The sequence below is a fragment of the Anomaloglossus baeobatrachus genome, chromosome 6 (assembly GCF_048569485.1).
Source record: "Anomaloglossus baeobatrachus isolate aAnoBae1 chromosome 6, aAnoBae1.hap1, whole genome shotgun sequence".
Classification (NCBI taxonomy): Eukaryota; Metazoa; Chordata; class Amphibia; order Anura; family Aromobatidae; genus Anomaloglossus; species Anomaloglossus baeobatrachus.
The window spans coordinates 12,401,127-12,418,062 of NC_134358.1; the positions used below are offsets into that span (position 1 = coordinate 12,401,127).

A 16,936-nucleotide genomic window follows, 5' to 3' on the forward strand; every position below is an offset into this window, starting at 1 on the left:
CCAAGCGGGAAGATCCCTGGAACAAGGGGAGGATCCCGGGAACAAGTGCCCCTGGGCTCACATTTATCGAATATACAAAAGGACGATATTTCCTCTGTACTAAGATCAAGGGTTTCCGCTTTCTCCTCAAAGGCGGGGTGGACTACTCTCACCAGCCACCATGTGGAAACCTCCGGACAACGGCCCATGCAGCAGGCCGCCTACCGGGTCCCAGAGGCTGTTCAAGGCATGATAAAGACTGAACTGGAGTAGATGAAACAGCTGGGGGTTATTCAGCCATCTCACAGCCCATGGGCCTCTCATGTTGTTCTGGTCCCCAAAAGGATGGTACTATGCGGTTTTGTGTCAATTACCAGAGATTAAATGATGCCACAAAGAGTGATGCTTACCCCATGCCCAGGATTGATGATGTATTGGATCCGCTAGCCAGTGCCCAATGTGTAACCACGCTAGACTTGAGCAAGGGGTACTGGCAGATGCCCCTAACGGAGGACGTTCACGAGCGCTTAACCTTCATTACTCCATTTGGACTATTTGAGTTCCTGGGAATGCTCTTCAAGATGAAAAATGCCCCTGCTTCCCTCCAGAGACTGTTGGACCGACTGTTGGAACGATGTCAGGATTTTGCTTGTGCTTATCTGGATGATATTGCCATTTTCAGCACAACCTGGGAGGACCATCTTAAACACTTGGCCATTGTGCTGGACCGTATCCTGACTGCAGGACTGACCATTCACCCTGATAAAGGCCAATTGGGGATGGCTGAAGTCCAGTACCTCGGGCACAGAGTAGAGGCAGGAACCCTAATGCCTGAGCCTGCCAAAATGGAAGCCATTAGTAGCTGGTGTAGACCCCAGACTAAGAAGTAGGTACTTGCTTTTTTGGGAAAAAATCTAAAATTTGTTTCTAACTTCAGCATCTTGGCCAAGCCCCTAACCAACCTGACAAGAACATGGCTAGGAATGTGACGTGGACAACTGCATGCGAGGAGGCCTTCTCAGCATTAAAGACCGCCCTCATCACTGCTCCTGTCTTGGCCGCCCCGGACTATAAGCGCAGGTTCCTCGTGCAGACAGATGCGTCCACATTTGGGATTGGGGCAGTTCTTAGCCAGGTGAATGCCTCTGGGGAGGAAAATCCTGTCGCTTTTGTCAGTTGGAAACTACTGGATCAGGAAGTTGCCTATTCCACCATTGAAAACGAGTGTCTTGCCATTGTATGGGCACTGAAGAAATTGGAAGCATATTTGTGTGGTAGAGACTTTATAATTGTGACAGACCACAACCCCCTCACATGGCTGAAACGTGTGTCAGGGGACAACGGACGATTACTGCGGTGGAGCTTGTCCTTACAATCCTACAGCTTCTCCATCCAGTACAAGCGTGGAAGCCAACACCAGAACTGGACTGTCCCAGCAAGAAGAAGCATAGATTCCGTCAGGCCGAACTACCCTACTGTTGTGCAAGGAACTATCGATAGCTCAGACACATGGACTAAAGTGAGGGGGCAAAAGGTCTGTGTAGACCTCATGGGGGGAGAGGTTGTGATGGTGTGATATGGTGGGTTCGGTATCAATCTATGTTATATTTTTACTGACTGATTTTCAGAGTGTTCCCTCGTTGCTCTGTGTGTTCCCCATGTTGTCTAGAGTCTTAATCACCTTATCTCAGTTACCATCTGCCTGGATGTGTCCTTGCCTCTTGATGAGCCCTGCTGACATTTCCTGATGGTCCATTCATGACTCCCCTGTTCTCCAAATGCTGAAAATCCCCCCCTGTAATACCTCCGTCCCTAGCTCTGGAGGGGGCCTGAAAACCATCCAACCTGGCTGCCTACCCCTGGATATAAGGTCTGAGGAGGACAAGGAGGCAGTAAGAATCATCCTTTGTGGGACGCTGAAGCTGCAGCCCTCACCCCAGAGAGACTTGGAGAAACTCTGATCAACCTGGAACAGAGACATCTGGAGGATTGTGACTCCCATCTCCGGGGCATTTATCCCGTTACTGGACTATATCCGTGTGCCTGGACTATTTTACCCTCTGTGTGGTGGATTGTTTTATGGACCTTCTGGTTTCATTATAATAAAAGGTTCTTGGGATTGTTCACCCATCTCTGAGGATTGTGTGACACCGGAGAAGGACCCCGTGACATGTGGTATTTAGGGGGCACTTCCTCTTCCTTAATTTAGGGGCATTTCCTCTTATTTTGGTGGTATCTAGGAGACACTTTCCCTTGTCTGGGTGGCATTCAGAGGCATCTCCTCTTCTATGGGTGGTATTTAGGGTGCACTTCCTCTTGAGTCCTATTTAGGGGCACTTCCTTTTGGTTGGGAGATATTTAGGGGGCACATGCTCTTACTTGGATATGTAGGGGTCATTCTTCCTAGAGAGCGCACATGCTCTTGATTGAAAAGTAATTAGTGGGCACTAGTTCAGTTAATTAGACATTGTGTAGAAGGATCGCGGTCGCCTCCAAATCTGAACCGTAATGGGATTGTGCAGCAGAACTGCCGTATAATGCACACAGGACCCGCTGCTCTAGATAGAAATGATAAAGTTCAGTTATTTTATTATTATGTCACAGGGAGTAATATCAAGTCTGCGAGCGGCACAGGACACCATATGTTAGGCCTTACCTCTCCCACCCAACACTACGTCGCCAGGGTCACCCCTTGCTCTACGTTCCTCCACTAGCCTCACTCCTCTCGCAGTATGTCGCTCAGCCAGCATTCACCCAACTTTCCACCGCCAGCCTCACCTATACCAATCAACACTCCAAATCCAGCCTCAACCATCTGGCCCAACGTTCCTCCGTCAGCCTCACCTCTACCAACTCAACGCTCCACAGCCAGCCTCACTCCTCTCGCCCTACATTCCTTCACCACCCTCACGTCCTACGTTCCTCCACCAGCCTCACCCCTCTCGTCCTGCGTTCCTCCATTGGAGTTACCCCTCTCATCCTAGGTTTCTCCGTTAGCCTCACCCCTGTGGCCCTAAGCTCCTCCACTGACCTAACCACTCTCACCCTATGTTCATCTGCCAGCCTCACTCCTCTCGCCTTATGTTCCTCCACTGGCTAGCCTAACCCTAGGTTCCTCCACCAGCCTCATCCCTCTCGTCCTATGTTCCTCCGTCGACCTCATCCCTCTCACTACGTTTCTGCCAGCCTCACCCTTCTTACACTATGTTCCTCTGCCAGCCTCACCCTTCTTACACTATGTTCCTCTGCCAGCCTCACCCTCCTCGCACTATGTTCCTTCACCAGGCTGACCCTTCTTGGCCTACACCAGCCTCACCCTTCTTGCACTACGTTCCTCTGCCAGCCTCATCCTTCTCGCACTATGTTCCTTCACCAGCCTCACCCTCCTCGCACTATGTTCTTCTGCCAGCCTCACCCTCCTCGCACTATGTTCCTTCACCAGGCTGACCCTTCTTGGCCTACACCAGCCTCATACTTCTCGCACTACATTCCTCCACCAGCCTCACCCTCCTCGCACTATGTTTCTCCGCCAGCCTCACCCTTCTTGCCCGACATTCCTCCACCAGCCTCACCCTCCTCGCACTATGTTTCTCCGCCAGCCTCACCCTTCTTGCCCGACATTCCTCCACCAGCCTCACCCTTCTTGCCCGACATTCCTCCACCAGCCTCACCCTTCTTGTACCCACGCTGCTTTTACATAACACAGAGTCTCTTGGATAATTTTGGCCCTTGTGCTATTCAGAAGCCTCCCCTGAGTTGTGGCCCTATGACTTTCATGTGATGGACAGACCCTGTGAGCAGTGACACATTTCCCTTATTTTGGGGCCACAGAGCCCGTTCTCTGAGGCCCCGGAGCAGACAGCTTCATTAGCGGCTTGTTGGCTCCTCCAATCACAGGAGGAGACGTGTTTCTCGCCCGTTGTGGACAGTGTTACAGGCCGCGCCATTGAGCCCTTGGTAGTGAAGACATTTACGATGCGATTAATAAGCGATGGACGGAGTGGAAAACGTCTCCTGCGGGGGCTTCAGCCGTCATCGCCGCAGCAGCTCCTAAGCCCGTCGCCCCGTCTCCACCTTGACCGTCTCCACCTCAGCTTTGAATCATTCACATTCTTGCCCAGTGTGGACCCCTGCAGTTGTCAGTTCAGGGGGGAGCGATGCTTGTGCAGGGCATCTTCCAGGAAATTGGCCATTTTCTGACAGTCGTCCTGCAGAAATAGAGGATGGGGGTTTATCACCTTTATCGGGGGCCGAGCACCCTCCGTGCATCCGCAGCACTCACCTCACTGATGAAGCCGTAGTGTACGAGCTCCGCGGCCAGCGTCTGAGAACTCTCATCTGCAGAAAGGGGAACACAACGGCATAAGACAAAACCACGGGTGGTCCCCGGACTACCCAACATCTAGTGTGCAACCAGCAGCCACTGCAAGGCGCACAGCAGTTAGATATCGCCAGGAATGTGCCCCCTAGTGGTGTCACTTAGAATAACTTAAAGGACATCGATGAGAACACCGGCAGATTCTGCGACCCTCACCAAATCTGAGCTCATGGGAGTACCCCCTTATTAGAGAAGCACAGGGCGAGGACACTTACTGGGCAACAGGTCGCAGCTGAGGTGCCGGTGTAACTTATCCTCCAACTTCAGGTACAAGGTGAGCTGAGAAAGAAGAAGAAAGTTAGAGATGATCACGGATCGGGAGAGGGGCTACGGCGGGGATGTGCTGCACAGCGGGCACAGACCGGGAGAGGGGGCTACTGCGGGGATGTGCTGCACAGCGGGCACAGACCGGGAGAGGGGGCTACTGCGGGGATGTGCTGCACAGCGGGCACAGACCAGGAGAGGGGGGCTACTGTCGGGATGTGCTGAACCGCGGGCACAGACCAGGAGAGGGGGCTACTGCAGGAATGTGCTGAACCGCAGGCACAGACCAGGAGAGGGGGCTACTGCGGGGATGTGCTGAACCGCGGGCACAGACCAGGAGAGGGGGCTACTGCAGGAATGTGCTGAACCGCAGGCACAGACCAGGAGAGGGGGCTACTGCGGGGATGTGCTGAACCGCAGGCACAGACCAGGAGAGGGGGCTACTGCGGGGATGTGCTGAACCGCGGGCACAGATCGGGAGAGGGGGGCTACTGCCGGGATGTGCTGAACCGCAGGCACAGACCAGGAGAGGGGGCTACTGCGGGGATGTGCTGCACAGCGGGCACAGACCAGGAGAGGGGGGCTACTGTCGGGATGTGCTGAACCGCGGGCACAGACCAGGAGAGGGGGGCTACTGCCGGGATGTGCTGAACCGCGGGCACAGATCGGGAGAGGGGGCTACTGCGGGGATGTGCTGCACAGCGGGCACAGACAGGGAGAGGGGGCTACTGCGGGGATGTGCTGCACAGCGGGCACAGACAGGGAGAGGGGGCTACTGCGGGGATGTGCTGCACAGCGGGCACAGACCGGGAGAGAGGGGCTACTGCGGGGATGTGCTGAACCGCAGGCACAGACCAGGAGAGGGGGCTACTGCAGGAATGTGCTGAACCGCAGGCACAGACCAGGAGAGGGGGCTACTGCGGGGATGTGCTGAACCGCGGGCACAGACCAGGAGAGGGGGCTACTGCAGGAATGTGCTGAACCGCGGGCACAGATCGGGAGAGGGGGCTACTGCGGGGATGTGCTGAACCGCAGGCACAGACCAGGAGAGGGGGCTACTGCAGGAATGTGCTGAACCGCAGGCACAGACCAGGAGAGGGGGCTACTGCGGGGATGTGCTGAACCGCGGGCACAGACCAGGAGAGGGGGCTACTGCAGGAATGTGCTGAACCGCAGGCACAGACCAGGAGAGGGGGCTACTGCGGGGATGTGCTGAACCGCAGGCACAGACCAGGAGAGGGGGCTACTGCGGGGATGTGCTGAACCGCGGGCACAGATCGGGAGAGGGGGGCTACTGCCGGGATGTGCTGAACCGCAGGCACAGACCAGGAGAGGGGGCTACTGCGGGGATGTGCTGAACCGCGGGCACAGATCGGGAGAGGGGGGCTACTGCCGGGATGTGCTGAACCGCGGGCACAGATCAGGAGAGGGGGGCTACTGCCGGGATGTGCTGAACCGCGGGCACAGACCGGGAGAGGGGGCTACTGCGGAGATGTGCTGAACAGCGGGCACAGACCAGGAGAGGGGGGCTACTGCGGAGATGTGCTGAACCGCGGGCACATATATATGGGAATTGTATAGGGAGCGGTGATATATATTGAAGTTTTATACAGAGCGGTGAGATTATATTATACAGTGCCTACAAGTAGTCTTCAACCCCCTGCAGATTTAGCAGGTTTGATAAGATGCAAATAAGTTAGAGCCTGCAAACTTCAAACAAGAGCAGGATTTATTAACAGATGCATAAATCTTACAAACCAACAAGTTTTGTTGCTCAGTTAAATTTTAATAAATTTTCAACATAAAAGTGTGGGTCAATTATTATTCAACCCCTAGGTTTAATATTTTGTGGAATAACCCTTGTTTGCAATTACAGCTAATAATCGTCTTTTATAAGACCTGGTCAGGCCGGCACAGGTCTCTGGAGTTATCTTGGCCCACTCCTCCATGCAGATCTTCTCCAAGTTATCTAGGTTCTTTGGGTGTCTCATGTGGACTTTAATCTTGAGCTCCTTCCACAAGTTTTCAATTGGGTTAAGGTCAGGAGACTGACTAGGCCACTGCAACACCTTGATTTGTTCCCTCTTGAACCAGGCCTTGGTTTTCTTGGCTGTGTGCTTTGGGTCGTTGTCTTGTTGGAAGATGAAATGACGACCCATCTTAAGATCCTTGATGGAGGAGCGGAGGTTCTTGGCCAAAATCTCCAGGTAGGCCGTGCTATCCATCTTCCCATGGATGCGGACCAGATGGCCAGGCCCCTTGGCTGAGAAACAGCCCCAAAGCATGATGCTGCCACCACCATGCTTGACTGTAGGGATGGTATTCTTGGGGTCGTATGCAGTGCCATCCAGTCTCCAAACGTCACGTGTGTGGTTGGCACCAAAGATCTCGATCTTGGTCTCATCAGACCAGAGAACCTTGAACCAGTCTGTCTCAGAGTCCTCCAAGTGATCATGAGCAAACTGTAGACGAGCCTTGACATGACGCTTTAAAAGTAAAGGTACCTTACGGGCTCGTCTGGAACGGAGACCATGGCGGTGGAGTACGTTACTTATGGTATTGACTGAAACCAATGTCCCCACTGCCATGAGATCTTCCCGGAGCTCCTTCCTTGATGTCCTTGGGTTAGCCTTGACTCTTCGGACAAGCCTGGCCTCGGCACGGGTGGAAACTTTCAAAGGCTGTCCAGGCCGTGGAAGGCTAACAGTAATTCCATAAGCCTTCCACTTCCGGATGATGCTCCCAACAGTGGAGACAGGTAGGCCCAACTCCTTGGAAAGGGTTTTGTACCCCTTGCCAGCCTTGTGACCCTCCACGATCTTGTCTCTGATGGCCTTGGAATGCTCCTTTGTCTTTCCCATGTTGACCATGTATGAGTGCTGTTCACAAGTTTGGGGAGGGTCTTAATTAGTCAGAAAAGGCTGGAAAAAGAGATAATTAATCCAAACATGTGAAGCTCATTGTTCTTTGTGCCTGAAATACGTCTTAATACTTTAGGGGAACCAAACAGAATTCTGGTGGTTTGAGGGGTTGAATAATAAATGACCCTCTGAATAAACTTTTCACAATTTAAAAAAAAAAAAATAAAAAAAAGAAATAACATTCTTTTTTGCTGCATTTCACACTTCCAGGCTGATCTACAGTCCAAATGTCACAATGCCAAGTTATTCCGAATGTGTAAACCTGCTAAATCTGCAGGGGGTTGAATACTACTTGTAGGCACTGTATTATATATATATTAATTATATATATATATATATATATATATATATATATATATATATATATATATATATATATATATATATATATATTATATATATATATATATATATATATATATATATATATATATATATACACACACACATACATACATACACATAGGGATTGTATAGGGAGCGGTGAGATATACAGTTAGGTCCAGTAATCTTTGGCCAGTGATGACGCTTCGTGATTTCAGCTCTGCAGGTCGCTATATTTAAGTCTAAAATGAAACAACTGAGATGAAATTGAAGTGGACACTTTTCAGGTTTAATTAAAGGGGTTGAAGTCAAATATCCTATGAAACGTTTAGGAATTACAACCATTTTTCTACAAAGTCTCCTCATTTCAGGGGCTCAAAAGTAACTTTCCCATAAATAAAATATCCATGTTTAAAATTCTTTGTGGAGAATTCTTTGCAGCAATGACTGAAGTCTTTCTTCCATGGACGTCTCCATCGCTGGTCTCCTCCGGTGTGAGGCTCCTGGCCATCGACATCTCCATCGCTGGTCTCCTCCTGTGTGAGGCTTCTGGACATGGACAGTCACCATCGCTGGACTCCTCCTGTGTGAGGCTTCCGGACATGGACAGTCACCATCACTGGTCTCCTCCTGTGTGAGGCTTCTGGCTATCGACATCTCCATCGCTGGTCTCCTCCTGTGTGAGGCTTCTGGCCATCGACATCTTCATCACTGGTCTTTTCCAGTGTGAGGCTTCCGGACATGGACATCTCCATTGCTGGTCTCCTCCGGTGTGAGGCTTCCGGACATGGACAGTCACCATCGCTGGTCTCCTCCTGTGTGAGGCTTCTGGCCATCAACATCTCCATCGCTGGTCTCCTCCTGTGTGAGGCTTCTGGCCATCGACATCTTCATCACTGGTCTTTTCCAGTGTGAGGCTTCCGGACATGGACATCTCCATTGCTGGTCTCCTCCGGTGTGAGGCTTCCGGACATGGACATCTTCATCGCCGGTCTCCTCCAGTGTGAGGCTTATGGCCATGGACATCTCCATCGCTGGTCTCCTCCGGTGTGAGGCTTACGGCCATGGACATCTCCATCGCTGGTCTCCTCCGGTGTGAGGCTTACGGCCATGGACATCTCCATCGCTGGTCTCCTCCGGTGTGAGGCATTGCCATCTTTACTGCGGTGACTTCAGTTATTTCTTGTTTGTGGCTCTTTTTGGTTTTGTCTTAACCCTGTGAAACGCAGGTCGATGGGGTTGAGATCTGGTGATGGTTCGGCCATTGCAGAATATCCCACTTCTGCACTTTTACAGGATGTTTTGGGTCATTGTCCATCTGTCTTTGAAGAGTCGTCCAGACATGCTGCATTTGGCTGAATATGAGCAAAAAGTCTCCCCCTGTGACTTCAGGATTCATCCGGTGGCTTCTGTCTTCAGTAAAATCATCAATAAACACTAGTGCCCCAGGGCCATTGTTAGCCCTGCATGCCCGGCCAGCACACAGCCTCCGTCATGTGTTACAGAGGATGTGCTGTGCTCTGGATCAGGAGCAGCTCCGTATCTTCTCCAGACTTTCTTCTTCCACCATTCTGGTACCGAGGGATCTTGGTCTCATCCGTCCTCTACTGCTTTTCCAGAACTGAGCGGCTTCTTTGGATGTTTTTTTTTTTAGAAAAGTTGAATCCGGCATTTCTACTTTCAGGCTGATGAATGGTTTACTCCTTGTGGTGACCCCTCTCTATTCGCACCTCACGGTGACCACCTCTGTTTTCGCCCCTTGCGGTGACCCCTCTGTTTTTGCCCCTTGCGGTGACCCCTCTATATTTGCGCTTATGACGTTTTCCCTATATGGGGGGGCTTAGATACTAAAGCACAGTCTTTCTGGAGATTGTTCCTCATTTGGGGCGATGTTGTGAAGGGTTTTCTTCACCATGGAAAGGACTCTGTGATCATCCACCACTGGTTATGGGAATGTCCCGTCCTTTTCCAGTTCACAGCTCACCAAATTCAAATGCCGCACCCGGAATCAGCTCCAGACCTTTTACCTGATTCACTGATGATGTATAAGGAGGGACTCCCCATGAGCCAAATAAGATCTTCTGAGATAATGATCCAGTTACTTTAGTCCCCTGAAAAAGAGGCAGTGACGTAATAAAGAGGCGGAACTCCTAAACCTTCCTCCGATTAGGATGTGATCCCTCACATTACAGCCGAGAGTCGGAGCTTTAGGCCCAGACTGATTATACAACTGGACATGGAATATGTTTTGGTAAAAAGCTAAAATGCCAAAACGTGTGTCACCGTCCCAATATATCTGGACCGAACTGTAATGGGGAATAGAGGGTGTAATACGGCGTTCATGTGACATACGTGTATTCGAGCCTTGTCCTCCCGGCGCTCCAGGTTGCAGTGCATCTGTATGACCTGAAGGGGGATGGGAGATATAAAGCACTCAGTCTCAGTATACAGTAAGGTGTGGGGTCCGGGACCCCATAATGGCTGAAATCCCACAAAGAGGGTCCGTTTTCCTGACAAGTTTTGTCTCCCGCTTGGTCAAATTCTCGCTCCCATCATCCAGTCTTTGTCTTGCTGCCATGCAATTGACTCTGAGGATCCACTCACCTTCCTGGTCTCCACCTCCATGGGCTCAGGCGTGGGGGTCTTTGTGGTCTGCAAGTCTTCCTGGGACTGTGAAAGTGTGCGCGGCAACACATGAGGTCGAGAGACGGCGAAGTTCATGAGGGGGTAGATCCCATTCCTACAAAACCACAAAAAGAGGGAGCCTTGAGAGAAAGAGGGCGGCAGTGCCCCGGGCCGGGCCAGAGATGCCAGCAGCGTGATGGACTGGGCCAGTGCGACGGACCGAACCAGTGCCCCGGGCCGGGCCAGAGATGCCAGCAGCGCGATGGACTGGGCCAGTGCGACGGACCGAACCAGTGCGCCGGGCCGGGCCAGAGATGCCAGCAGCGCGATGGACTGGGCCAGTGCGACGGACCGAACCAGTGCGCCGGGCCGGCCCAGAGATGCCAGCAGCGCGATGGACTGGGCCAGTGCGACGGACCGAACCAGTGCCCCGGGCCGGGCCAGAGATGCCAGCAGCGCGATGGACTGGGCCAGTGCGACGGACCGAACCAGTGCGCCGGGCCGGGCCAGAGATGCCAGCAGCGCGATGGACTGGGCCAGTGGAACGGACTGGGCCACAGAAGCCGGCAGCATGACTGATTGGGCCAGAGATGCCGCCAGCGTGATGGCCTGGGCCGGTGCGACAGACAGGGTCAGAGTGGGTGGCAGTGCGACAGATCGGACCAGAGAGGGTGGCAGCGCGACGGACCAGGCCAGTGCAACGAACCGGGCCACAGATGCTGGCAGCACGACTGATTGGGCCAGGGATGCCGCCAGCGTGATGGCCTGGGCCGGTGCGACAGACAGGGTCAGAGTGGGTGGCAGTGCGACAGATCGGACCAGAGAGGGTGGCAGCGCGACGGACCAGGCCAGTGCAACGAACCGGGCCACAGATGCTGGCAGCACGACTGATTGGGCCAGGGATGCCGCCAGCGTGATGGACTGGGCCGGTGCAACCGACCAGGCCAGAGAGGGCGGCAGTAAGACGGACCAGGCCAGAGAGGGCGGCAGCGAGACGGACCGGGCTAGAGAAGGAGGCAGCGCGATGGACAGGGCCAAAGAGGGAGGCAGTGCGCCGGGCTGGGCCAAAGATGCCAGCAGCGCAACTGATTGGGCCAGAGATGCCGCCAGCGTGATGGACTGGGCCGGTGCGACAGACCGGGCCAGAGAGTGCGGCAGCGCACTGGGCCGGGCCAGAGAGGGTGGCAGGGAGACGGACCAGGCCAGAGAGGGTGGCAAGATGGACAGAGCCAGTGTGACGGACCGGGCCAGACAGGGTGTCAGCACGATGGACCGGGCCAGAGAGGGTGGCAGCGTGATGGACGGGGCCAGAGAAGGAGGCAGAGCGACGGACGGGGCCAGAGAAGGAGGCAGCGTGACGGACAGGGCCAGTGCGACGGATCGAGCCAGAGAGGGCGGCAGCAAGATGGACTGGGCCAGTGCAAAGGACTGGGATAGTGTGACGGGCCGGGCCAGAGAAGGTGGCAGCGCAACAGGCCGGGCCAGAGAGGACGGCAGCGCGACGGGCCGGGCCAGAGAGGACGGCAGCGCGACGGGCCGGGCCAGAGAGGACGGCAGCGCGACGGGCCGGGCCAGAGAGGACGGCAGCGCGACGGGCCGGGCCAGAGAGGACGGCAGCGCGACGGGCGGGGCCAGAGAGGACGGCAGCGCGACGGGCGGGGCCAGAGAGGACGGCAGCGCGACGGGCCGGGCCAGAGAGGACGGCAGCGCGACGGGCCGGGCCAGAGAGGACGGCAGCGCGACGGGCCGGGCCAGAGAGGACGGCAGCGCGACGGGCCGGGCCAGAGAGGACGGCAGCGCGACGGGCCGGGCCAGAGAGGACGGCAGCGCGACGGGCCGGGCCAGAGAGGACGGCAGCGCGACGGGCCGGGCCAGAGAGGACGGCAGCGCGACGGGCCGGGCCAGAGAGGACGGCAGCGCGACGGGCCGGGCCAGAGAGGACGGCAGCGCGACGGGCCGGGCCAGAGAGGACGGCAGCGCGACGGGCCGGGCCAGAGAGGACGGCAGCGCGACGGGCCGGGCCAGAGAGGACGGCAGCGCGACGGGCCGGGCCAGAGAGGACGGCAGCGCGACGGGCCGGGCCAGAGAGGACGGCAGCGCTACGGGCCGGGCCAGAGAGGACGGCAGCGCGACGGGCCGGGCCAGAGAGGACGGCAGCGCGACGGGCCGGGCCAGAGAGGACGGCAGTGCGACGGGCCGGGCCAGAGAGGACGGCAGTGCGACGGGCCGGGCCAGAGAGGACGGCAGTGTGATGGGTCGGGCCAGAGAAGGCGGCAGCGCAACGGGTCGGGCCAGAGAAGGCGGCAGCGCAACAGGCCGGGCCAGAGAGGACGGCAGTGTGATGGGCCGGGCCAGAGAGGACGGCAGTGTGATGGGTCGGGCCAGAGAAGGCGGCAGCGCAACAGGCCGGGCCAGAGAGGACGGCAGTGTGATGGGCCGGGCCAGAGAGGACGGCAGTGCGATGGGTCGGGCCAGAGAAGGCGGCAGCGCAACAGGCCGGGCCAGAGAGGACTGCAGTGTGATGGGCCGGGCCAGAGAGGACGGCAGTGCGACGGGCCGGGCCAGAGAGGACGGCAGTGTGATGGGTCGGGCCAGAGAAGGCGGCAGCGCAACGGGTCGGGCCAGAGAAGGCGGCAGCGCAACAGGCCGGGCCAGAGAGGACGGCAGTGTGATGGGCCGGGCCAGAGAGGACGGCAGTGTGATGGGTCGGGCCAGAGAAGGCGGCAGCGCAACAGGCCGGGCCAGAGAGGACGGCAGTGTGATGGGCCGGGCCAGAGAGGACGGCAGTGCGATGGGTCGGGCCAGAGAAGGCGGCAGCGCAACAGGCCGGGCCAGAGAGGACTGCAGTGTGATGGGCCGGGCCAGAGAGGACGGCAGTGCGATGGGTCGGGCCAGAGAAGGTGGCAGCGCAACAGGCCGGGCCAGAGAGGACGGCAGTGCGATGGGTCGGGCCAGAGAGGACGGCAGTGCGATGGGTCGGGCCAGAGAGGACGGCAGTGCGATGGGTCGGGCCAGAGAGGGAGATACAGAAATTCTGTAAGAAGCACATTGAGGAGGAGGAGGAGGAGGGAGGGCAGAGACATCACCTCACATCCTCCAAGAACTTGTCCAGCTCCATGGAAGCCACCTGAGAAAACCTGTGAGGTGTGGGGAGAGAGAAGAGGCGTGAGGTTCAGGTCATCGCTGTGGCCACCATTAATCAGGTGTAGCCCCATACACACCCCAAGACTTTGTAACCAGCAGAGGGCGCTCAGCTGTCACTCACCTCCACAGTACCGGTGTCTGACCTCTCCGTGGGATGGACGCCATGACAGCCTGAGGGTCGATGAGCTTGGTCTTCTCCTCCAGGAGGTTGTCATGCATGATGTCTGCACATAAGGAAGATACGGCTGATCCCCGGCTCTTAACAACCCTAAAAATTATCCTCCCCGCACAAACCCAGAGCTGCACTCACAGCACACAACCCTGCACACACCCAGAGCTGCACTCACAGCACACAACCCTGCACACACCACACCCAGAGCTGCACTCACAGCACACAACCCTGCACACACCACACCCAGAGCTGCACTCACAGCACACAACCCTGCACACACCCAGAGCTGCACTCACAGCACACAACCCTGCATACACCACACCCAGAGCTGCACTCACAGCACACAACCCTGCACACACCCAGAGCTGCACTCACAGCACACAACCCTGCACACACCACACCCAGAGCTGCACTCACAGCACACAACCCTGCACACACCCAGAGCTGCACTCATATCACTATTCTGCTGTTACATGTCTTATCCTCCAGAGCCGCAGTCACTATTCTGCTGTTACATCGCGTCTTATCCTCCAGTCACCTCCAGAGCTGAAATCACTATTTTGTTATTACATTGTATCTCCTCCAGAGCTACAATCACTATTCTGCTGTTATATCATGTCTTATCCTCCAGAGCTACAGTCACATATCTGCCATTACATTGTGTCTTATCCTCCGGAGCTGTGCTCACTATTCTGCTGTTACATTGTGTCTTATCCTCCAGTCACCTCCAGAGCTGCAGTCACTATTCTGTTACATCATGTGTTATCCTCCAGTCACCTCCAGAGCTGCAGTCACTATTCTGCTATCACATCATGTCTTATCCTCCAGTCACCTCCAGAGCTGCAGTCACTATTCTGCTGTTACATTGTGTCTTATCCTCCAGTCATCTCCAGAGCTGCAGTCACTATTCTGCTATCACATCATGTCTTATCCAGAGCTGCGCACACAGGTGGACACTTATCACACGTTTAGAGCTGCAGAGCGCCGTTCACACGAGTGAGCCTCACAGGGGGAGCTGAGGAAGCAGTGGGCGCACAGCAGCTTCAGCGAGTGAACCTCAAACAGCACCCGATGAAAGAGCAGGTTATGTGCGGACGGGCGCTGCTCCGGAGACACCGAGAGACACTGCAGGATGAATTCCTGGAAAACAGGAGCAGAGGTTATATTATATTAATTATATATATATATATATATATATATATATATATATATATATATATATATATATATATATATATATATATATATATATATATATATATATATATATATATATATATATATATATATATATGTACACAGTTAGGTCCAGAAATCTTTGGCCAGTGACACAATTTTGGCGAGTTGGGCTCTGCATGCCACCACATTGGATTTGAAATGAAACCTCTACAACAGAATTCAAGTGCAGATTGTAACGTTTAATTTGAAGGTTTGAACAAAAATATCTGATAGAAATTGTAGGAATTGTCACATTTCTTTACAAACACTCCACATTTTAGGAGGTCAAAAGTAATTGGACAAATAAACCAAACCCAAACAAAATATTTTTATTTTCAATATTTTGTTGCGAATCCTTTGGAGGCAATCACTGCCTTAAGTCTGGAACCCATGGACATCACCAAACGCTGGGTTTCCTCCTTCTTAATGCTTTGCCAGGCCTTTACAGCCGCAGCCTTCAGGTCTTGCTTGTTTGTGGGTCTTTCCGTCTTAAGTCTGGATTTGAGCAAGTGAAATGCATGCTCAATTGGGTTAAGATCTGGTGATTGACTTGGCCATTGCAGAATGTTCCACTTTTTTGCACTCATGAACTCCTGGGTAGCTTTGGCTGTATGCTTGGGGTCATTGTCCATCTGTACTATGAAGCGCCGTCCGATCAACTTTGCGGCATTTGGCTGAATCTGGGCTGAAAGCATATCCCGGTACACTTCAGAATTCATCCGGCTACTCTTGTCTGCTGTTATGTCATCAATAAACACAAGTGACCCAGTGCCATTGAAAGCCATGCATGCCCATGCCATCACGTTGCCTCCACCATGTTTTACAGAGGATGTGGTGTGCCTTGGATCATGTGCCGTTCCCTTTCTTCTCCACACTTTTTTCTTCCCATCATTCTGGTACAGGTTGATCTTGGTCTCATCTGTCCATAGAATACTTTTCCAGAACTGAGCTGGCTTCATGAGGTGTTTTTCAGCAAATGTAACTCTGGCCTGTCTATTTTTGGAATTGATGAATGGTTTGCGTCTAGATGTGAACCCTTTGTATTTACTTTCATGGAGTCTTCTCTTTACTGGTGACTTAGAGACAGATACACCTACTTCACTGAGAGTGTTCTGGACTTCAGTTGATGTTGTGAACGGGTTCTTCTTCACCAAAGAAAGTATGCGGCGATCATCCACCACTGTTGTCATCCGTGGACGCCCAGGCCTTTTTGAGTTCCCAAGCTCACCAGTCAATTCCTTTTTTCTCAGAATGTACCCGACTGTTGATGATGCTACTCCAAGCATGTCTGCTATCTCTCTGATGGATTTTTTCTTTTTTTTTCAGCCTCAGGATGTTCTGCTTCACCTCAATTGAGAGTTCCTTAGACCGCATGTTGTCTGGTCACAGCAACAGCTTCCAAATGCAAAACCACACACCTGTAATCAACCCCAGACCTTTTAACTACTTCATTGATTACAGGTTAACGAGGGAGACGCCTTCAGAGTTAATTGCAGCCCTTAGAGTCCCTTGTCCAATTACTTTTGGTCCCTTGAAAAAGAGGAGGCTATGCATTACAGAGCTATGATTCCTAAACCCTTTCTCCGATTTGGATGTGAAAACTCTCATATTACAGCTGGGAGTGTGCACTTTCAGCCCATATTATATATATAATTGTATTTCTGAACATGTTTTTGTAAACAGCTAAAATAACAAAACTTGTGTCACTGTCCAAATATTTCTGGACCTAACTGTATATACACACATTATATACACACACTGTGCACATGGCGAGTGTGTGATCCACATTATATACAGTGGGTACGGAAAGTATTCACACCCCTTTATATTTTTCTCTCTTTGTTTCATTGCAGCCATTGGTAAATTCTCATTAATGTGCACTCTGCCCCAACCCCCATCTTCCCATCCCCC

General features: G+C 53.7%; 1 protein-coding gene across 2 annotated transcripts in view; it reads right to left on the bottom strand.

Moving 5' to 3' along the window:
- Window positions 1-2,536: 2,536 nt before the first annotated feature.
- Window positions 2,537-16,936, bottom strand: part of NRBP2 (nuclear receptor binding protein 2) — an 80,634-nt gene continuing 66,234 nt past the window's right edge. For both annotated transcript variants that reach the window (XM_075352735.1, XM_075352734.1), the window contains exons 12-19: window positions 14,815-14,947; window positions 13,757-13,859; window positions 13,578-13,628; window positions 10,471-10,606; window positions 10,219-10,272; window positions 4,573-4,636; window positions 4,262-4,317; window positions 2,537-4,187 (exon numbers count right to left, since the gene is read on the bottom strand). In XM_075352735.1, the coding sequence (XP_075208850.1) occupies window positions 4,119-4,187; window positions 4,262-4,317; window positions 4,573-4,636; window positions 10,219-10,272; window positions 10,471-10,606; window positions 13,578-13,628; window positions 13,757-13,859; window positions 14,815-14,947 (666 nt within the window). In that variant the 3' untranslated portion in view covers window positions 2,537-4,118. The remainder of the gene's footprint in view (window positions 4,188-4,261; window positions 4,318-4,572; window positions 4,637-10,218; window positions 10,273-10,470; window positions 10,607-13,577; window positions 13,629-13,756; window positions 13,860-14,814; window positions 14,948-16,936) is intronic.